The 23,590-nt window shown below is 39.8% G+C and overlaps 1 protein-coding gene across 2 annotated transcripts; it reads left to right on the top strand.

Moving 5' to 3' along the window:
• Nucleotides 1–5,452: 5,452 nt before the first annotated feature.
• Nucleotides 5,453–22,865, top strand: si:dkey-72l14.3 (Glyco_hydro_56 domain-containing protein). Of its 2 annotated transcripts, none has more exons than XM_037773889.1 (7): nucleotides 5,453–5,629; nucleotides 14,678–15,334; nucleotides 16,795–17,043; nucleotides 18,093–18,239; nucleotides 18,433–18,519; nucleotides 18,740–18,934; nucleotides 20,706–22,865. In XM_037773889.1, exons 2-7 carry the CDS (start codon nucleotides 14,735–14,737, stop codon nucleotides 21,132–21,134), a joined length of 1,707 nt encoding a protein of 568 aa, XP_037629817.1. In that variant the 5' UTR covers nucleotides 5,453–5,629; nucleotides 14,678–14,734; the 3' UTR covers nucleotides 21,135–22,865. The 2 variants fall into 2 exon arrangements, with proteins under 2 accessions (XP_037629817.1, XP_037629816.1); XM_037773888.1 differs by lacking the exon at nucleotides 5,453–5,629 and adding an exon at nucleotides 5,673–6,082.
• Nucleotides 22,866–23,590: the final 725 nt, after the last annotated feature.

The following is a 23,590-nucleotide window of genomic DNA, read 5'->3' as shown; positions in this document are numbered from 1 at the left end:
ACAAGTTGAGATGACAACACACAAGCTGCAGCTTCCCCCCCTCCCGCCTCCGGTTTCTCTCTTTTCTCGTTTTTTTTTTGTATGTCAGCTCTAAACTCTGCGGCTGGTGTCCCCGCTGAACTCGATGGTATCTATTGTGTGTAAAAAAGACCAGTTAGCTTCACATTCCTACTGGATACTGTCACACTAAAAAGCACAATAGAGGTGCTTTCACACTGCAAATCTTTTAGTTCAGAGCCGCAACGTCAGCCAAACTGTAATACCACTCACTCTGCTGTGTGTGTCTGTGTGTGTGTCCCTGCTCTTTCATTTGCTCGATCCATCCCTCTCTCTCTCTCTCTCTCTGTCCATCAGAGGGAGCTCTCATGCAGCCACATCACTCCATACGACTCCACCTAAATGTTGTTCTGTCACCATCAGAAATCATGCCATGTGTATCTTTACTGTCGCAACAACACTGTTTAGGAAGCAGGTCGTAGTCAACAAGCGTGTTTTTTTTATGACGTTGGACAGTGTGCACTCTGGGATGGGCTGGGACATAAACAATATGACATAAAACCAGTATGACATCACTTCCATCCCCTCTATCCACATGCCTGAGTCCAGCTTCCAGGAGTGTTGAAAATGCCACATATAAAGGTCTCGGCGAGCAGCTCAGCAGCTTCGTCTGAGGCATCTGTGCAGCCTTTAGGTTTCTATTAAACAGTAATAACTGGAATCAAACATCAGGATCTCAAACGCTGATATTTCATCATCCGGCTATATGTGAATTGATTTAATTGTGCAAAAACCTGCAAATCCTTCCCTGCAAGCTGCTCAATGCCTCCTAGCTCCTTATCTCCCTTTCTCCTTTCTTATCTGTTTCCTGCCTCCTTATCTGCCTCCTGTCTCCTTATCTGCTCCCACTGTGTCCTACTTCTATCCGTATACGCCGGCTTTTGAGATCACCATCATCATCATCATCCCCTCGCTGATCTGCTTCCAGGGAAACATGGCCTCAGGGCAAAGCGGATGACCTGAGGGTATTGAATACATATAATCTGACTGGCGTGCGGGTGTGTATGTGAGTCTATGATGGTCTTTGTGTGTTTAACCTGAAGGTATTGTTGGTCACCTTTGTATAATCCCCGTACTCCGAGTGCCGTCTGCTCCACCTCGAAGAGGGCAGAGGACCTCCTCACGCCAACATGACACGGCTACAACGTGCTGTACAAGTTAAAACACCTCTACATACTTGGCTGTGACACACAACGCAATCAGAGCAGAACCAAGAGGGATGAACACGCAATACAGAGTCAGATGGACATAAAACAAACACTGGCTCAACATAAAAGGCACTAAATAAAACCAACAGCACACTCAAACACACAAAAATGTGTTATGCTCACAAACGTAAAATAATACAACTTAAATAATCAAATTTCACGTTTAGAAATTTGAATTAAAAATGTGCTTTTTAATGTCAGGGCTGACAAGGTGAATATCCCTCCCTTATAACTCTCATACACCCTCCGTACCGAAAATAAATGCACTGTAAAGGCCTTTTTTGTGCGACTATTTTGCAAGCAATATATTTTTTCAAACTGTTGTTTTTGTCATCAGTACTTTCACACAGAACTTGATTATTATGCGGTGAAAAAGCAACGTCATTTTTTTCCAAATCAGGTAGATGTTCTGAGCTTTTGCACTGCAAATAAAGGCATCAACCAATCATGTTGTGTGGAAGGGGTTGAGTTGCGCCTATATTTATAAAACAACAACATGGAGTAGTCCGAACCAAGGCGGCAAACTTTATTATTTCTTTCAACCTTGACAAAGGCAGCGCAGACCAGATCTACTCCTTCCATTCTTACCTTTCACAATAAAAACAAATGCCAAGTAGGTCATAGTGGACGAATGGGTAAAAAACACCAAACTTTTGCCCAGGAGACCGCTGTTCGTACCCCGTGTGAAACCAGAAGTCAACATAAAAGCCATTTATTTGTCAAGTAACTTTCATACTTAAGTAACGTCACTTCCGGTGTTATTTTAACCCAAACCAAGATTTTTTCCTAAACCTAACCAAGTTGTTTCCTGTGAAGACGGAAGTTTATTCAAACGCACGAAAAATTAGGAATAGCCTTTTGTAAGATATCATACGAAACCGTTGTATGAGGGTATGTTGCAGATTCCAGATATGTAGCAGGGTAAACATCATTTCTGCACATGTATTCAAGATTTCTTCTTTCCTTTTCCCTCTAACTTCATGTAATATTTTTGAATATGACATAAATATCATTTGTTTGAGAAGTATGATGTATGATGTACTTTTTCTCTGTACTTTATTGAATTGTTAACTGTGGATGTTTTATCATGCTGGTGTTTTGGATGAACCACACCTACCCCTGCATACTGATGTGCTGGATGTATAAATATGGTTGTGGTTTCAACTTCTCAATCATTTTGACCCGATGAAGATCCAAGTAGGATCGAAATGTAGTCAATAAAAATTACCTTTTTCTTTACTGACGCTGTTCTGATAGCCTCGCACCTATATGATGTGTATATAATCAATCTTCTTCATCGAATATGTAGCAGGGTGTCATCTACCCTGGTTATTTTACATAGAAACAGATATAACTGCAAATTATCCACATGCACAAAGACAAGCAAAGAGATAAATGAAATATATCTGGAGCGCAATGCAACAAATACAAAAGCACTGATGCACAGAGAGGAGACACGCTGGATACAACAACTGGAAAACATGCAAGCACGCAGGCACAACACAAATGCTGACATTAACATAGGCAGTATCCATGTATCGCCTGCTGCTCAGCATGTGGTGGATGCTTTTATCCAGAATTCCCTTTGGTGCAAATGCATGTATTTTTAGTGCAGGAAACCTCAGTGGGAATAAAATAAAAGGTTGGAAAATGTAAGAACCATGCATGAGCATTAGCGAGCTGCTGATACTGTGAGGAACGCACTGAACTCCTCAAATACAAAAATATGCACAGGGAAGGGTGCTAATATATAAAACCTTATATATGCAACATTTTAAGTGGAATAAATCACTGCCATATTCATGTTCATGTTATGTGTTGATATAAAGACCTTTTCTTTGCAATTCTGTTGCTAGGGCAACAGCTTTGGTCCATGTTTACTTCCTGTCAGCTACTGCATTAACAAACATTACAAATACAAAGAGACCCACTTAGAATGTTTATGTTGTCAAGTTTGAAAAGGTTTATAGAAATGAGTCTATCAAAAAGAGGACTGCCAGCCTTTAAATTGCATTTTGTGTTAACTACATTTTAATTAATGTGCCGCAGAAAACATGTACAGCACTAAGAGAATCACAAACTGTGCCAGTTAATAGGGTAAAAATCTAAAGAAAAGACCCGCAGCGAGACAAGGAGGAGAGAAAAAAAATGGGAATTTATAGAAAAAGCATGAGAGCACAGGTGCGATTCTTTGACCAGGTTATTAGCTATTGTGTGCAGTGACAGCTCTAATGGAAAAAATGACAGGTAACTTAACGGAGAGAGATGGAATGCGAAAGGTATGGAGGCTAAATAAAGGACCGGGAGGGAAATATAAGAGGCAAAATGAAAAAAGACAAAAACAATGAAGGAAAAGATGATGTAGTGAGGAACAGAATATAGGCAGAAATGAGGCTGGTAGATGGAGAATATAAATATGTGATTTGTTGCACAAAAGCCAGACATGGTGGAGCTGCATATTTCTATATTTTGTGCACGTTGACCAGTCTCCAACACAAATAAAGCCCAAATAAAGTATGTAACATGTGCCCATTAACGCTGACAGTCTGCATGACAGACGTAAGAAAATAATCAACTTATAATAATGTCAGCTTAACCTAAAACCACAAAAACAAACATGATACAACCATTTGAACAGGATTGAAGACGCAATGAAATAAAAATAGATTCTCCAAATTATATTCCAGTGTCCCTGTTTTAATTGTTCAGTTGTCTTATAAATACTAATTATATGTCAAAAAGATCATTTTTGGGTAGTTCTACAACAAAATCCCTCTTCTCTTCTCTTCTCTTGTAAAACAGTAAACAATTACAATGATTAATAGCGTCTGAAATATCAATACTCTAGTGTATTTTGAAAGGGGTAGTGAATGACTCAGCACAGTATCGTGCTGTATTCAGCCACACCTGCTTCAAGCAATCCAATCAAATCCTTAAAGGGATAGTTCGGGTGTTTTGAAGTGGGGTTATATGATGCAGTAGATGACGGTCGGCACGCCCCCAGCTTGGAGAAGCAGACTAGCACAGTGAGTAGAGCGGGTCGTCCTTCAACCCCAAGATTGGCAAAGTGTCCTTGAGCAAGACACTGAACCCCAAGTTGCCCCCCTGGGCACTTTACAGCAGCTCATCGCTCTTAGGGATGGGTTAAATGCAGAGGTCGAAATTCATGTATGTACCTGTATGTATATGACAAATGTATTAAAGTTTAAGTTTGAGTTACCGCACGAAAGCAAAGCAACGTACTGCTGTGGACGGGGCTGGCAGCAAAACTTATTTTAGCCATCTAAAAGAAAGGCCCACCTAAAAAAATCACTATCAATTTAAGTGTACGCTATATTTAAAGTGTGTTCTGCTGGTTTACCTTGCCGTGAGACGGCTTTACAGTCTATGTTTCCGTCGGGGAACTGAAGCTGTTATCTCTGCTCTCGCCAAAGCAACCAGACTTCACTGAAAAAAACTGTAATTTGACTTCACAGAACACGGGATGTTGCTGGTCTACCGCTGCCTCGATCGGTTAGTTGTTTGTGTTATAGTGGCAACAGCATAGATGGATACAACGGCTTCAGTTCCCTGTCAGAAAGACTGACCATACACGGTCTGGCCATATACTCGGTTTTGACCGAGTCTTGTTAATCAAGCACCACCAACAGGTCAAGATCACCACTGGTTCAAATCCTCACGGGGGTGCTAGTGTGGCTCTAGACTTTGAGTCTTGTGTAAACCGGAGAGCTTTCTGATCATACATTGTGTATGCAAATGACAATAATACATGAGGGCAGGAAACTAGGGAGGAAAAAGATGCTTCAACAAAGAGAGAATGTAAAAAAAAAAGTAAGGATAGAAGAAAGTGAAAGAGCAGAGGGAGGAAAGAGTAAAGAGGGAGCGGTGGTTTATTGCTGTGTCACACCAACCCAGACGGTGTTTTTTTTTCGTGGCTGCTGAATCCTTGAAGTAAAAGTTCAATATGAAACAACAGAGAGTCAAGTGTGGAAGAAAAGAGATTAGGGAGAGAGGGATTTGGGAGGGAGAAAAAGGAGCTGGAGGGGGAGAAGAACGAAGAAGAGGGGTAGGGGGGATAAGGAAAGAAAGAAATTTAAAAAAGAAATACAGGTAACTGAAAAAGAACAGAGGGCGACTGAGAGGAGTTAAAAAGATGAGGAAGAGGAGGGCTAAGGAAGTGAGGGGGAGGAGGAAGAGGAGGACAGGTGTTATCCTCCACAGCTCGGGTGTTTGTTTAGCCAAGAGTGGTGGTAGAGCAGAGGATTATGGGATTATGGTCAGTGTCGCTGGTCATGTGAGTTGGCGTGGTCGCCACTGACCCCGCTTACCTTCTCTCAGTAAGGAAGCTTAGTTTGGCTGTGAAGGTGAGGTCACACACACACACACACACACACACACACACACACACACACACACACACTGCCCACCCATCACTCTATCTCCTGCTCAGACGCTCAACTCCTCCTCTACCTCTCTTTCCTGTTTTACCTCTTTTCTTTCTTAATTTCCCTCCCATCATCCCCTCCTGACACTTTTATCTCTCTTTTTTAATTCTCCTGTCTATTTCTGTCTCTTTATCTCCCTCCCTCTCTTTCTTTATCTCTGTCTTCCAGATGTCAGGCTTCTTTTTGCTGCATGTTATACATGCGCAGCTTATCCATGCCCTCACAAATCCAGCAGGATTCCTTGTTTTTTCTATCTGGAAGAATAACGAATAAAACAGAAGAAAGAGGGATAAAATATCGTGGTATCAGGAGCAGTGGCTCAGATTATGTCCAGACTGTGAGGAGTAAATACAGGAACAACTCCCGGCCTTGGTAAGTTTGTCTTGACTTGATATGGCGGTAGACATTATGGCATTTATCTCATTTTAGTATTATTTTTGGTCAGTTAAATTCAATTTATAATGATGATTTGATAATCTATTTAAGTAAATTAAGAAAAAAAAGCGATAAAGAAATGATGACGATAAAATGCCGAATTAAAACACAAAGATCTATTAAATCAAATGCAGTCGTATTGTTTTATTCATGACATCTGGTCAGGGGCGAGCCTCATAATCGAACTGAATTAACATTTTGTTGCAAGTCATTATTCTGTTTGAATCACTGAATACAAATCTGAGACGTGGGCAGCCATTCAGAGGTCTGGAGCCAGGCCGGTCAGGGAGACAAAATGTTTCGCAAGAGCTACACAAATCAAAATCATGACATAATTAAGGTAAAATCTGTAGTCCTAAAAGAAGACGTTAATGTCTTAAAAGTAAGAGCTGAAAAGAGCAGCCATTAAAAAAATGGTGTTAAATATGACTTATTTTTATTCCATGTACCCTCATACAATGGTTCAAATCATATCTTACGAAAAGTTGTTTCTCATTTTTCGAGTGTTTTCATACGAATGTCCAACAACACGTGTCAATTTCCGCTCATTACATGCATACAGTCTTTTCAAAATAAACTTTCGTCTTCACAGGGAAGTGCTTAGTTAGGTTTAGGAAAAGATTGTGGTTTAAAATAACTCCGGCAGTGGCGTAACTTAAGTACGGAAGTTACGTGACAAATAAATCAATGTTGACTTCTGGTTTCACACGGGGTACGAACAACGGTCTCCTGTTAGAAACTCCAGTGGTTTTTGATCCCAGAATTCACCCTGACCTCCTCCCTATGTGGCGTTTGTCACTCTTTATACTTCCTGGTTCACAATTACGTGGATTACATGCAAATCAATTTTTGTGGGATATACACGAAGTACAGGTCATTACTTCTCGTAGGTATAGCTCCGGACGGTGTATGAGAACAGCCTGTTTTATTAAAGTAAAAAGGTTTTAATAGAATAGTCACTGACATCGTGGTTCATATTTAACAACTATTTTGAGAATTATTAAATTATTATTATAGATCCTGTTGAAGTTACTCTTTAAGTATTAGAACTGTTTAATTTCAACGTGCCAGTTCTCCTCCTCGCTCTCACCTCAGTAGTGTCAGCGGATAAACGTCTGAACATTTTGACATGAAAGCATTTTTCATCAAGATGTACACGTCAACACATCATATTCAACGTATCATCCTGTAGCTACAGTATCTACTTCTGAAACTGTTCGAAGCTTGGAGACATGAGTGGCATTTCTGATTTAACACAGGTGTAAATTAATGGGTGTCCAGTATATGGGGGTTGATACTGGACGTGATTTTATCTTTGGGGGCAACGAAGATTAACAGCAAATTTTATGGAAGTCTGACGCTCGCTGTTTGTGGTAAAATGGACCAAAGTGCTGGACAAGGAGAAATTATGACCCATGACTAGTATCGATTGGATACATACATCGATACAGAGTATTTGAAACGGTTTCATTACTCATTTTCTGCAGCTTCGACACAGGTACAAGCTGTGCTTTCTGCTCTCTTCTCTCCGACAGCGAGTTGACACACACACACTGCTATTTATCTTCTGATAAAAATCTCAAATTTTATTCCCTCAATGTTGAGTACATTTTTCTCTGTGGTATCGAAAATAGTATCAAATATTGATATTTTTAAAGGTATTGTGTCGAAGCTAGAAATTCCAGTAGTGTGACAACACTAGATGTGATCAGTGCTGGACTGACATCTCCATCCTTTGACTCCAACATCCAGTGGCTCCTACTTTTACTGATGTTTAAAGGTCCCATATTGTAAAAAGTGAGATTTTAATGTCTTTTACATTATAAAGCAGGTTTAAGTGCCTTATAAATACTGTGAAAGTATCAAAACACTCAATACACGGAGAAATACACACGGCCCGTATTCAGAAATTGTGCATTTGAAACAAGCCGATTTCTGTCCATTTGTGATGTCACAAATATACAATATTTAGACCATTACACAGTTCTAAACATAAACATTCTAAATGTGTCCCAGTTTATTTCCTGTTGCAGTGTATGTAAATTACATCAGTTAACAGGAAGTAAACATGGACCCAAGCTGTTGCCTAGCAAAGCAATTCCGTTGCAATTCTGTTGAAATGCACTAAAACGGAGCGTTTCAGACAGAGGGTAAATACAGGTATATTCAGGCAGACAGTATGAGGAAAATAATGTATTTTTTTTAATATTACAGCATGTAAACATGTTCTGGTAGAAACACAAAATACAAGTATGAACCTAAAAATGAGTATGATATGGGACCTTTAATATCCAACATTTTCTAAGCAAACAGAAGGAACTGTCACTTTCCTAACTACGTCCAAGCAGTCTAACGATGCAGTTTGCATGAACATACATCACATATATACTCTACACACACACTGCTCAGATAATATAAATGATATAAAAGATATAAAATCTTGAGGCTGTGAGGACAACTTGTCTACGACCAAATGTACTATAACTCCTGAACACTTAAACCGATGTACTATATGTTGACTTGCTGTAGCATGGCTGCACTGGTTCTTTTCTTGGCGTTAGATTGGAGTGACGCAAATATCGTCCTAATCTCAGCTGATTTCACACCCTGATTGGATCCTACCGGCGTTTCCTAACGGTTCATTGAGCAGCAGCAACAAACAGAGAACATGGGGAAGTAGAAAACCAGTAATTTACCCCAAATAGGCCCTTTTTGCAGCAGCCATTTTGACATGTCATTTCAGGGTAAACACAGGTGCAATTAATAACATTAACTGTGGCCCTGTTCCATTTAGATGGGCCTTGGCCCTGGCATTGTAAATGGAATGAGACAGTTATTCATTTTATCAGTTACACCTGTGTTTACCCTGAAATGGCTGCTGTGAAAGGTACCTACTCCTTCCTTTAAAGGCTCCATATTTTAAAAGATAACACGACAGCGCTCCCCTATTTTTTCCCTAAAACGTTTTAAAGTAGTAGTAAAGTCTTTAGATATACAGCACAAGTGTTTCACTAAATAACAGGTTTTTAAACAAGATCTTGAGATCTAAATATAACATAATAAGCAGGGTTTTATTGCTGTAATGGATATTTTTTTTCTCCTGAAAATGAGATTTTTTAAACACTGTTTGATGAGGACGAGATCAAATCAGACTACCAGCAGGTTGAAATAACAGATTTATTTCCGTGTGTTATTGGCACAGCGTGGTGTCTTTCATGGGAGAGGAGCAGACAAATGAACTGTGAGATAAAAAATGAACACATTGGAAAATTAAATAACGTACATACAAATTGAAATTGCTGGATTTGTACGCTCATTAATTTCTTCTTGGCTCAGGGACATACTGTAATAATGACATGAATTATTGATACGTTTAATGATTAAAAGTGTTATAAACATTTTTTTTTGACACTTTTGTTTTATAATGTATCATTTAATGAGTTGATTTTTAAAAGTGAACATCTAAACTAAGTAGAAGATAATGCTCAACGAGGATTTGCGGAGACAACATGATTACGGACACCTCGGAAGGCATTATCCCGCTTATACCATGGTCACCTGCCCAAAAAAAACAAAACATTAATTTATATTTTCATGCGTTTTGCAACCAAGTTTTTCCACAATCCATTCACTCCGTTTCCCTGGTAACACTGAGGGTTTAATATCTGGAACAATCATTACCATCCCATAAGGTTCCTATGCAATGGAAACATTGTTCACTGTTCCAGTATATAGGACAAACCTTAGATACGACTTGGCAACGGGAGATATTTTTAGTCCGCTCAGCTAATACAGAAGAACACTTTGGCTCAGCTACAAGCCAGAAAGCTGCTAACGTTAGATTCAACGTCAATAACATTACGTACGGTTGACAGTTAATATAATTTGACAGTATGTTTAACAATAACACTCGCTAGCTATTCCGCCATGTAATTGTCCCCAAAGCAATATCAAGATTTTCACGAAATGGTGATTAGCATAGTCAATGCGTAGGGTTGACTAACAGTAAATAGAATTTGATAGTATGTTTAACAAGACTGCCTTGCTATCCAGCCATGTCAATGTCCCCAAATTAAAGAGTTTCACGAAATGTTTATTAGCATAACAATAGCATTAAGCTATGATTGCTTATGTGATACAACAACGATTAGTTCAGAGGGGCAGTGCAACATGCAGTGTGTTACAGTTGCAACCCTGTGGTGAGATGAGACACTGAAGGACTAACTTTACACTCAGTGTTGTGAATAAGATATTCAGATTTTTTTGTAGCCAGCGCATTAATTTAGAACAGGGAACAGACATTTTCATTGGAACTACTTAGTCGGTGCATTATCAGAAATTAATGGACACCCTGCAGCCAATCAGAATCAAGTATTCACCGAGACCATGGTATAACGTGTATTATACCTCACAAAGACATGAAGGGATAGCTAGCTAGTCTTGTTGTTGGATTTTCGGGAAAATCTTGATATTGATTTGGGGACAATTACAAGGCTGGATAGCTAGCTAGTCCTGTTGTTAAAAATACTGTCAAATTATATTTACTGTTTGTAAACCGTAGGCAATTTTGCTGTTGAATCTTGCTAGCGTAACGTTAGCTTTCTGGCTCGTAGTTGAGCCGAATCGTTCTGTGAGCTGAGCAGACTAGAAAGATCTCCTGTTGCCAAGTCGTTATCTAAGGTCCGTCCTACTTACTGGAGCAGTGAACAACGTTTCCATTGCATAAGAACCAAATGGGATGGTAATGGTTTTTTTTCCAGGTATTTGCAAACCTTCAGGGTTACCAGGGAAACGGAGTGAATGAATTGTGGAAAAACTTTGAACTTTAGATTTTGGTTGCAAAACGCATGAAAATATAAATTAATGGTTTGCTTTTTTTTTTTTTTGGCAAGTTACCATGGAATAACCCTTGAGGTGTCCGTAATCAGGAATTACTAGCCTGGTCCATTAATTCCTGGTAATGGACACCCCATTGGGCATTATTCCTGTATATATAAACTCACACACTGTATAACCATTAAGGTTGAAGGTGTTTGCTTTGAGCTGCGGAGGCGGTGGGCTCAGGATCAGCCTCGGCCCAGACAGCCAAGTAAACACAGACCAGAGGCTTTGTCTGAACAGATTAGCCAGCTATCACGTTCACCACTACACTGAGTGAGGGATTACATACAGATTGCAGCTATTGGAATAAAAAAAGGTAGCCGTTCGAGACCAGATAAATGCCAGGTGATGATGAGTAATAATTTTAAATAATAATTTGAATTAAGTGGGCAATAAAAGTGAGTCTTGAAATCTCTCCTTAAAGATAATGACAAATAAATACAACTATAAAGCATTATTAAATCAGCTTACATACTATTCTACAGATTTGGAATAATTAAAACAATATTTTTTTCTGCACATTTTTTATGTGATCGATTTAGAAACACTGGGATACTCGCAGGACACTGTGCATACTGTGAACCCTGACCTCCTTAGTATTAGTGGCTTATTATGTTGGTGATCTGGGAGCTTATTCAACAGTTCTTCGGAAGTCGGTGTGGATAAGAACACAAGTTCCATGCTTAAACTGGACTGAGGTGGAGATCTGAGGGATTACCGTGACCTTCAATTTACAAATTTGAACATTTAAAAAGGGTAACATTAAAAATATAATTTTAATGTTGATGTTGGAAATCGTATTTTCAACATCTAACATCTTTGAATATGTTAAACATTCCTGTTCTAGTTGTTAAATACAGAATTTTATGCCTAAAATTGAATGACCCTGCACACCCACACAGGTGTTTTCCCTTTAGCCTGATTAGACCTCAGGACTGATTGACAAATCCCTCTCTCTTGTGGGACACCTTCACATTTCTTATTGGTCCATGGAGTTTGGTGACATCACAATTTCCAGCATAGCGCCACCTGACTATGTATGTCTGACTATGTACTAGTATGGAGGATGAAACCGGCCAAAATTAAAAATAAATAAATGACTTGATAAATAAATAAATAAATATGCCATTAAATGAACTAAAATAATATTAAAAATAAATATAGGCATAAATTAATTGATAAAATGTGACATAAATTGATATTTCTCTTTTAATTTGCCTCTTTATTTATCTTTGTACTACTTCCACCCTTCTATCTACTTGTCTATTCAATTTTCCTTTTTATTTATTTATTTATTTATGAATTATTAAATTGTATGTATTTATTTATTTCTGCATGATTTGATTTGCATAATATCCCCTTGGATTTTCCCTTCGCAGCCCCCTCCTTTGCATAATGAGGTAGAAAGGTATAAAGAAATTTAAAAAAAATTATGTATAAAGAAATTTAAAAAGAAATGTATATAAAAAAAGAATACAGAAATAAATAAGTTTGGGGAAATAAATACGGGGGAATACAAAGGGAAAATCATGCATAAATAAATAAATAAATTAGAAAACAACTAAAAAAATTCAAAAGTTAAAATAAATTTAAAAGTTAATAAAAAATCAATTAATCAATAAATAAAAGGGAAAATTAAACAAAAGAGTAGATAAATAGTAGAAGTAATACAAAGATAAATAAATAAAGAAGCAAATTAGAAGAACAGAATTTAATTTTCTATTCATAATTTATGTCACATTTTATCAATTAATTAATGCCTACATTTATTTTTTTATTTTATTTGTGGTTCAATTAATGGAATATTTATTTATTTATCGAGTGAGTGATTTATTCATTTATTTTTTTATTTTGGGAGTGCTGAGCCTTTAAGAGGGAATGGGATACTGATGTACTATCTTCTTTTCTCTCCTTTAATACTTGTGTATTTATTTGCACGTAGAATAATGTTACATGAACCCCTTGGCATTTAGAGTCGCACTTTGTCTCCACTAGACATTCGACACATAGTGTTAAATTTCCCTTTTTAATGGCTTGTTAGAGAGCATGCAGCTATCTGCGCTGGAGAGAAGGGTTTCCACAACTAACAAGCTATTGCTGGACCTTTTTCACAGAAATGTGACAAGGTCCTGGTGAAGAAAAATAAACTGGAGAACATGAAAATGCTACAGCCCTTTGTGAACACCAGAGGAATGGGACACAGTGGTAATCAGTTTGACTGTAATTAAACCAAAAACATAAAAACATAAGCCGTGAAAAAGACGAAAGGCACAGAAAAGGAAAAACCTGAATAAATGAGTGGAGAGATATAACAAGCGTCTTCCAAACAGGGCACCGCTTCCTCAAGCAACGGTTCGTTTGATATCTTATGAAAAGTTATTCCTCATTTTCTGTGCCTTTTCCGACAAATGTCCACCAACGTGTGTCAATTTCCACTCGTTATATGCATGCAGTCTTTTCAAAATATACTTCCATCTTCACAGGGAAAAACTTGGTTAGGTTTAAGCAACAAACCTACTTAGTTAGGTTTAGGAAAAGATTATGGTTTGGGTTAAAATAACTGCGGAAGTAGCGTAACTTAAGTACGGAAGTTACCTGACAAATAAATCAACGTTGACTTCTGGTTTCACACGAGATACAAACACTGGTCTCCTGGGCATAAAACTGCATGTTTTTTGCCCCAAACTGTATGTGATTATCATAAAGTGGGCATGTCTGAAAAGGGGAGACTTGTGGGCATCCATATAAATCATTTTCATTCATATATCTTGAGGTCAGAGGTCAAAGGACCCCTTTGAAAAAGGCCATGCTAGTTTTCCCCTCCCTTTGGAGCGTTATTTAGTCTCCTTCCTGACAAGCTAACATGACATGTTTGGTAAAAATGGATGCCTTAGTTTCATGTGATATCAGTATCTGTACTCTAGCTTTAAAACCCACTTAAAAAGGCCACTACAGCCTCTGAAAGACAGTAATATCGGCCAGGATTGACAGCAATCTCACGGGAAAATTAAGAGAAAATATAAGAGAAATTTAAGAGAATGTTGCGGCCCAATACGTATTTTACTTATATATAAGGACAGCATTTATACTTCTTCACTACTGTGCACAGCCTTGCACACAATATGTGACTATTTTAAAACCTGGACCCCAACTGAGCGTCTACTGCATCCTCCTGTATCACTGAGTGTATAAAATATTAACTACAGCAGCTTCCTTCATGACATGTGTGACTCAGGGAACCCTTGAGAAATCTATTATCTGTCACGGATTTTTGTACAACCACTTAAAATGGAGGAGATGACAGTTGGCAGAGAAGATAAGATCAGTTCAGAGGACGATCTTAAGCCTTTAAAATAAGACATAGTGCAGCTCAATAAAGAGTAGTAGTAGCAGATATCAGGAGATTCTTGTAGGTAAGAATACAGTAAAGCAATAGCAGACAAAATCATGTTTGTTTGTGGCGGTTTTTCAAGATACAATAATTACTCAGGATAAAATGTGTTTTTTTTGTGTTATGCTGATGTGTTAAATGTCATCAGCAACATATAATGATAATTCTACTGACCTTCATTGTTTGCTGCTCATTATCTGATCATGACCATATCACACTACAGACTGAAGAAGGTTTGACTTCTGCTATGTGTTTTACAGGAACATGATTGGCTGTGAAGCCCTGAAGGGGTGACAGCCTGAGAGGTGGCCGCTCCAATGGCGTGGACCGAGCCGCGGCCGCGTCCAGACCCAAAGCCAGAACCAAAACCGACACCTAACAATCTCAGGACTCAGGATTCATCAGCCATCCTTCAAGTCCAGCCTCCAGTTTTACTGCCCCTCCTTCTCCTGCTTGCTGCCTTTGCTGACCTGGGTACCGCCGGTCCAACCCAGCCAGCTTGCCCGCCTCTCCTATCTGGACAGCCTTTCATCATCTTCTGGGGCATCCCTGACTCTTCCTGCTCCGGTCGGCCAGATCCAAGATCTTTCGGGATGGAAAAGGAGGGCCGTGTGGCCGTCTTTTACGAGGACACACTGGGGAACTACCCTTATTTTATCGACAAAGACACACTGGTCAATAAGGGGCTACCACAGCACACACGGCTGGACAATCACCTCCAGAAGACACAGCAGGACTTGGAGGCAGCTTTACCTGCCCAGAGGTACCTTGGACTCGGGGTGCTGCGCTGGGCGGAGTGGGTCCCCCAGTGGTCAAGGAACCGAGATAGGCAGGCGATGTATCTGGAGGCGACGAGGAAAATGCTGAAGACTTTCTTTCCTAACTGGACCCCGGAGGAGGTGGAGAAGTGGTCACAGGTAAGGGAGAGGTGATAAAAAGGGAAGGTGGTAGAAGGAGCGGACAGCAAACGAGGGAAGGAACGAGGGAGAAGAACTAAAAAGAAGGGAACATGAAAAGGAAAGATAAGGGAGAGGTTGAGGGATCAAGAGTGGAAATGGAGAGGAAACTTTCAAAGTTGATGGCAGATGGTGGAGTGCAAGATGACGATGGGAAAAACACACTCACATAAGTGTTTCTTCTTCAGTCAAGGGAAAATCTTTGATGCAAACATCCAGCGGTCACTAATAACGCCACTATGGTACCATCTGCTTTGGTCATTAAACCAAAGTATCATTATTATGTTGGCAATGATATTTTATTATGATGTTATGATGAGAGCACCTTTTAAAGAGGGAGGAAGGAGGGAGGAGTGGAAAATGAAGTGAAAATGGGGAAGTATGGCACGCAGGATGAACATGAAGGCACCACATCACAGGAGGAGGAAGAGTAACAGTATGAAATTACTTAATGTGATGACTCACCTTGACAGAATGGGCCTTCACACGATTTACTCAGCGCAAACGTGGCGTCAAAGTTACAACAAAGGGTAAACACAACTTGACTTTGAACACCCTCTGCACTGAACTTGGATGCAATTTTTTGCTATTTGAAACGTAAGTGAAGAGAACAAGAACGTTTTTGAACGCATGTGCACCACATTGACGTGTCTAGAAGGTAACCCACGAGTTGGGAAACGATGAGGTTGCAGATTACAACTTCTCCTGTGTGCCAAGCGTGTAGAACAACTACAGTGGCCGATGCAAAAACGCGAATGGCCCTCTCTAGAGCCAGTAGTTGTAAAAGTAGAGTGCGTAGTGTGTGTCTGTACATGGGAAGTGAATGGTGAAGCGGCGAAGAGAGCGGCGGCGATGGGAGCAGGTAACTTTATCAACTCCGGTCCAAGCAGGAAAAGTTAACAGAGTCTTGTTTGCCCATGGTGGACTCTGTGTAGATATAAACGGCTTATTTAAGGTAACGAAAATACAATGATTCTTATTATCACTATTGAAAACAGACTTATTAATATTATATTCAATTTCTGCCAATAGATACCCCTAATTGGTACACAGTTCCTTTAAGGTTGGGATAGGTCGTCGGGCAGCGAGTCTCAAAAGAATTTTTGCAGATTTCAGTTCAGATTTCGCAATTTGAGGGTTACCTTCTAGACACGTCCGACCCACAGCCACCAAAGCTGAAGTAGCACTCTGTAGCACATTAGAACAACCGATTTTGCAGCTGGAGAACTGCAGCTTTCTTTGTCAATATAGCACGCATTGAGGAATATATTGCTGATTGGACATCCACATAAAAAAGTGCCATATTTCTCTTTTAAGTTTGATGATTTGGCTATTTCATATCCACTATTCACAAGTTTTTAAATCACAAAACATAAAATGTCTGGAGGGGACTGAAAGAGGATGTATTGATCTTGTCACAGGTGGACTTCGAGGCAGCTGCCCAGTCAGTAATGATGGAAACTCTACGGGAGGTCCAAAGGTTAAGGCCCAAAGCATTATGGGGCGTCTCCCCTTACCCCAGCTGCTACAACGGCGATCCTGCCCAAACCATGTTAGCCAATTACACCGGCCAGTGCCCTGCTACGGAGATGGCCCTTAACGACGAGCTTCTGTGGCTATGGAAACGATGCTCCGCCCTTTACCCTCTCCTCACCCTGGAGAAGCTGCAGGTGGGTCACCACTGTGTTGATCTTCTGTGTATCTTTTCATATTTATGTTTTGGGATAAGACAGTTTATAATCATGCTGTCAGTTAAACTAAACTTACTATAATAATTACGAGATAAAGTATATAGAGAGTACAGAATAATCGTAATTAAAGAGATTTTTTTTTTAAAGCCATGCGCCCTTATAAATACTTAAAGGGATAGTTTGGGTGGTTTGAAGTGGGGTTGTATGAGGTACTTATCCATAGTCAGTGTGTTACCTACATTAGACAGTAGGCGCGCCCCCAGTTTGGAGAAGCAGACAGGAGTTACCGCATAGAATCAAAGCAATGTACTGCTGTGGACGGGGCTGGCAGCAAAACACATTTTAGCCACCTCAAAGAAAGAAAAAAAAAAAATCTATATCAGTTTAAGTGTACGCTATATTTAGAATTACAGTCTATGTTTCCGAGGGGGAACTAAAGTCGTTATCTATGCTCTCGCCAAAACAACCAGACAAATTAGAAATTTTATCTTGCAGAACACGGGAGTTGCTGGTTTACCGCTGCCTTGATCGGTTAGTTTGTTTGTGCTATTGTGTGCCAGTTCTGTCCACAGCAGTACATTGCTTTGCTAATACACTGACTATGGATAAGTACCTCATACAACCCCACTTCAAAACACCCAAACTATCCCTTTAAACTTGGCTGGATACAAGAAGGAACAAAACAGGTTTTGGAGGAAAGAGAGATCAAGTCACAAAAAGTTGTGAAAACTACTCAAGCATGTCCCCTGAGCAGCTAACAACATCTACTCAGCTGCAGAAAGACAACTCCCAGGGTAACACCAAAAACCGAGTGAAATGAAAAATGCCATATCTGGTTCATCAGTGAGGTTTTGTAAAAAAGTTACAACACTTATCCTTGTCGAAAACCCGTGCATACCAGCTTCTCTGTGAGCCCCAGAGATGCACTTTACTCTAAACCAAACTGAGTATAATTCACATATTGAATAACTGTGCTGTACCTGGTTTTGTAGGTAAAAATGTGTTGCAATCTGTGCCTTTTTTAACAGGGTGGGACCTCTGGAGCTAGGCTTTATCTCTCAAGTCAAATCAGAGAAGCACTACGAGTATCATCTCTGACTGGGAGTGCGTTCGATCTTCCTGTATTCCCACTGGTCAAGAGTGTCTATGCCTCAACTAACACTTTTCTGTCACAGGTGAGATATTGACGTCTGGTATTTGATCCAAGCGCACTCCTGCACCCGCATTAATGATAAAGCAGAATAAATGGAAAGGAAGGACAGTATTTGATTCATGTTGTATCATAGCAATTATTCCCTGATTTCTAAAGTACAAGTACAAAGAGACCAGTTGAAAAAGAAGCTTCTTTGTATAATTGCTTGTTAACAGGCAGACCTGGTCAGCACCATAGGAGAGAGCGCTGCCATGGGAACAGCCGGCGTTGTCATCTGGGAGAGAAGTGAGACTAAGACGGAGGTATACATTATATACTATATATTATACATTTACATAAAGTGCATACACCCACGAATATATCTGCACTTTTATCCACTGATATTTATAAACACGATAAATACACACAGTTTTACCGTTTTACTTTTTTTTCATCTCACTAATTAAATCTCCATTGATGGCTTTGTGTTGGCAAAATATTTTCTTCTTCAACATAAGACGACATTTACTGTCTATTTCCCAGAGAGAGTGTCAGGACCTGGCGCAGTTCGTCCGTAAGGTCTTGGGACCCTACTCCATCAACGTAACCACGGCGACTCGACTCTGCTCAGCCTCCCTGTGCCAGGGAAAGGGCCGATGCGTCCGTCAAAATCCAGAAAGCTCCGCCTACCTCCACCTCCCACCCCCATCCGAAGTGGTGGAGAAGGTGACGGAAAAGGTGAGAATTTAAAAGGGATAGTTTGGGTGTTTTGAAGTTGGGTTTAATGAGGTAGTTATCCATAGTCCGTGAATTATGTTATTGTCGTTGGCACGCACGTGTTCACATAATAGCCTGTTTCCACACATCTTTACTATTCATTCTGTAGCCTGTTTACTCTGGTATAACAGCAACTTTGGTCCATGGTGCATTGATATAAATTGGCTGAACTAATGTTGTAGCTACAGTAAGGTGTATGGAATAAACAACTGTGTGTACATTATGTCTTCAAGTTACTGCATTATTTGGGGAAATCAGGCGTGTAGGTTAACAAACACATGATGGTGAGATATAAGATGCTGGTACAATGTGCTGAAAAGATCTTTAAAGTTGCTAAATGCATGATTGGGAGCATTTCTATTGCCTCCGCACGGCTCTCAACATGGCGAAGGCTGAACCAGTAGCTCACAGCTAGCAGTGCTAACAGCGCTAACATTGAAAACAACAAGGATGACAGAGCTAACAGTGTTAACTGTGGGTGAGCATCGTTGGTCGGAACGGTAACCGTTGCATGAGCATAATGCAGAGAAGCGGTCGCGATCTAGCCAGTGGGGCACGCTAACCTGCATGAACATGCACCAAAAGCACGTGCGGCCGGCCCGGCAGCGTCAACAAAGCACAGAGAAACTCTGATTACATCACACACAGAGGGAGAGTGACTTCATTCTCTGCTCAGGTAGATATTACTCCTCTATATCTTTACATAGCCAATAGTTGTTTACTGCTATATTAATGCTCTGGATATCATATAGAGAACCTTTAAGAAAAGCTCTGATTGCCTCTTTGAAACCAGTCATGGTACGTGGTGAAAAGCCAGAGTAAAAAGACACAAGCTCTCAACTTATGTTCTTTCTGTGTGGAGCGTTGGAAACAGAACAACTGGTTTTGAGTCACGACTGACAGAGATAACCAAGACCACAGCAGGGAGTCCGGTTGCCTGAGGATCTTCTGTGTTTAGACAGTAAGAAAGCAGAGAGGGAAACAGAAGCTGAGACACAATAGAGAAAGATCCGCTGGAGCACTGAACACAGGAACATTGTGTTTTCTGGGAACACTCATCACTTTCTGGAAGTCTCTGAATGGGGCTTCATAAAAAGTACAACACAATATGAAGTATATTGCTGTAACTGCAGAACACTATGAAAAGTTTCTTTCCTTTTGAATTGGAGCCCATAGGCCTACTGTGCAATCTTCAGTTTTGAGACGGATATAAAGTGTTTCACTCTTTCTTATGAAAATGACAGCAGTGATGTTTGCTAAAAGCCACTTTAGACTCCTTGTAGATACAGACATTTCCAACACATTATCTTTCAAGTTATTTGGCTTGTTTTACTCACGGATCGTGGTGACTTGTTTGGTTCGTCGGGATGGCTTGATGTTGAATGGCTCGCATGGTTAATCGAAAATAAATCGAAGTTGTTCAACACATTCAGCAAAGAAACATAGGCCTTTACAACAATCAAAACCAAATCAAAGAGGCAAACCTCTAATAAAATGATAAGCAAACTTAGATTGTCTTGGCAATAAATGTAAATGGTTAAGTCTCTCGTCTGCGTCTTCAGCCACAAATTGCCCACACCTGACTCTGTTAATTGGCTGGAGGGCCGTGGGATTTGTAGTCCTATAGTTTTCTATGGCCTACAGAGGTCACCACTTGGTGGAAAAATTGTTTTGACTATTTAACCAAACAAAAATCTAAACTGGCTCTAACACTGATATTATGTTCTCTCAGGTGGAGGAAGCAAAAGCCACAGATCAGCCGGACATAAACACTAAAGCAGCTGAACCAGACCCAGCTGAGATCTGGAAGAAGGACTTCCAGTGCCAGTGGTACAAGACTGCAGACGGTGACGTCTCAGACCAACAGTCCCCCAAAGACGGAGTGTCGGTTGTGGGCAAAGTAGAAGAAAATGACGGAGATTTAATGGGGACTACTACTGCTTCTACCACCTCTACCACCTCTATCACAGAGGCAGCTTTTGTTGTAGAGACAACAAAAGCTGCCTCTGTCATTGAGTTAAGCGTAAGCAGTTCGCCTGATACTGGAAGTCCAACGCCTTCACTGGAAGTAACTACAGACGGTGGTACGAGTCCACTGAGCGCCCCAAGCCTGACTGTTCTGCTGTTGCTGGTGGCTGCAAGTCTTTGCTTGGAACATTAAAATGTGAACAAACCAGCCTTCACCTGGAAGGTCTGGGCTATAACTGCAATATGAGCCCTTCTGAAGTGCCCTTGAGCAAGACACTGAATCCCTGCTAGCCGCAGGTGTGCTGCTTTGTAGAGTATCATAAATAAAAAGGACAACAAACTATGTTCAGAGCTGGAACTCCAACAAACTACGATCAGAGCTGGAACTCCAAACCTATTACTCAATGTGCCAAGAGACAGTAGTGGTACAAACACAGGTCACATGTATGTAAACCCTTTAAGAGAAAGGTGATGTGACAAACAAGATAGACTAGACTTCGTTATACTGTGACCACAGATACATGAACGCAGTCTGTAAAACCTGCACTGGGGTTTTTATTTTCTTTGCACATTTTGTTTGTACAGTACATTTTGCAGTATGTGTCAGTCCTTTTATTTCCTAATTTTAAAGCCTAATGCACTCATGAGTTTCTCTTCCCATTAAGTAGATTTGTTGGGTGTTGTGTTAAAGGGCCTGTTCACAAAAAAAGAAAGAAAGAAATTATTTAAATTTAAATCTTTGGCCTTCAAATGTTGCATATTGTCAAAAACTCCAGGCTTTCCATTGTTATAAATGCAGTATCTGTTAATTCAATGGACATACCTTTAAATTCAGAAAACACAGCACTTCAGTCCATAATAGGCCACCTGCATATACTGTATATATTTACTGTATGCATTTATTTTTGTAAGTCGATGACTATGTTTACATGCACAAAATATTCAGTTTGTTGCCCCTACTCATACTCGCCCCTATGTCGTATGTTCTATCTATGGCTACACCCTTTAAATAACTTTAATTTCCCTTCTTATCCAACTGAAGTCATATTGCTCATAATGTTTAAAAGTAGGTATGTTTCTCCTTCAGACCAGAAATGTGGGCTTTTCTCTTGCACATGCATCTCTGCAAACTGTCGACTATGTTGGTTTGTGTTCAACGCACAGAGCTGGACGTAAACAGGCAAGAGGCCATGTGTCGCAAACTAAAAACCCCAATTGAGAGACATATTCTGAATGTGCTATATACATGTCCAAAGACTGCTCCTAAAACCTGAATGATATCAGCATATTCACGTCTTAATTGGAAAATGCTCCTTTCGGAATAAGGCATAATTCAGAATATCCAAACGGAATATGCTGTTTACATGACACGGATCAAATTCAGAATAGCCCAAAAGAAAAACCCACATTTCTGGTCAAAAACAGAAACACATCTACTTTTAAACATTATGAAAGACTTGGATATCAACAGGTTTTTGGATATGCACAAATATCGCAACGCCGTCCTTTTTAAGAAGGTGATGAAGGAATGATAGAGGGAGGCTGTGTTCGCACGGTCGAACAATTCCACCACATCGGAGTATGCACGGCTGCATGACATGGGAATATTAGTGAATTTTAATTTTCATTGGTCATGTAAACAGTTTAGTAGGAATATTGTCTTCTCCTGAATAAGGGCAAAAAACAGAATATTGTGTGCATGTAACGTAGTCAGTGTTGTTTATATCTGCTTCTTCCCATCTGTAAAAACAAAAGACGGAAACGTTTGGTTTTTGCAGCTCATGTAAATTTATTTGTTATTTTTCATTAAAATATACACTCAAGACGAAGGGTATCTAAATCGTTCTTTAGTTACAGAAAGAGATCTTATCTACACAGGTGCATCTGATTGTGCAACAGAAAATGAATTAATCAAACATTTACATTATGAACAATGTCATTTCCTCCCATAATCTCCCATCTCAAGGATCCGTTCTCACTACTAAGACTCCCAAAATGTCTTTATTTAACCTCATCTGCAAAAGAGCATTTACATCTTTACAAACATGTTGGAGTAAATTTCAATATAATTAAGGGATCTTTATATTCTTTAATGTAAACATTTTAAAGCCTTTCCTCTTTGATGCTTTCCCAGACAAATTTCACAAACTTTTTGCCACCAAGGTCGAGGAAAGTGACAAAGAGCAGATTTTACACAGAATGCAATTAGAGCTTTTTGTGAAGCCAATAACACGATCTTTTCCCATAAAGGTGTAAACACATTAACAGGTGCAGTAGAGACATTTCAGACATCAATGCAGAGCCAAGGATAAAATGTGTACTTTGCTTGCAGTATTTCTCCGATAATGATAAAGTTTTGTAGATGAAATATCCCAAAATCCACCAAATGAGTTGGCTGCCATCAGTACTAGGTACACGTACGAGTAATAGTACGAAAATCTAGTACGCTTACAATGATCTACTACAAGGCTACCCACCAGTGTAATGACAAACATCTTCACTAAATCAAGTATAATGCTCCATGAGAGTAAATGGCTTTAGTTGGTAAAGTAACAGCCAAGCAACACTGCAGTTGTTCAGTGGTTTTTATCTTTGAGTAAATTAATAAACACTCACTCCACGTTAGTTCACATGCGAAGGCTGCGTCCC

This window comes from Sebastes umbrosus, chromosome 6, assembly GCF_015220745.1.
Source record: "Sebastes umbrosus isolate fSebUmb1 chromosome 6, fSebUmb1.pri, whole genome shotgun sequence".
NCBI classification, from domain to species: Eukaryota; Metazoa; Chordata; class Actinopteri; order Perciformes; family Sebastidae; genus Sebastes; species Sebastes umbrosus.
Note: the sequence above shows the minus strand (reverse complement) of the source record. Positions and strands in the feature narration are given on the sequence as shown.

Bases quoted from the DNA above. Each gene is read 5' to 3' on its own strand.
- si:dkey-72l14.3 (XM_037773889.1), top strand. From the start codon at position 14,735: ATGGCGTGGACCGAGCCGCGGCCGCGTCCAGACCCAAAGCCAGAACCA. The intron at 17,044-18,092 runs GTGGGTCACCAC...CTTTTTTAACAG, and splicing joins TCACCCTGGAGAAGCTGCAG to GGTGGGACCTCTGGAGCTAG. The intron at 18,240-18,432 runs GTGAGATATTGA...GCTTGTTAACAG, and splicing joins CTAACACTTTTCTGTCACAG to GCAGACCTGGTCAGCACCAT.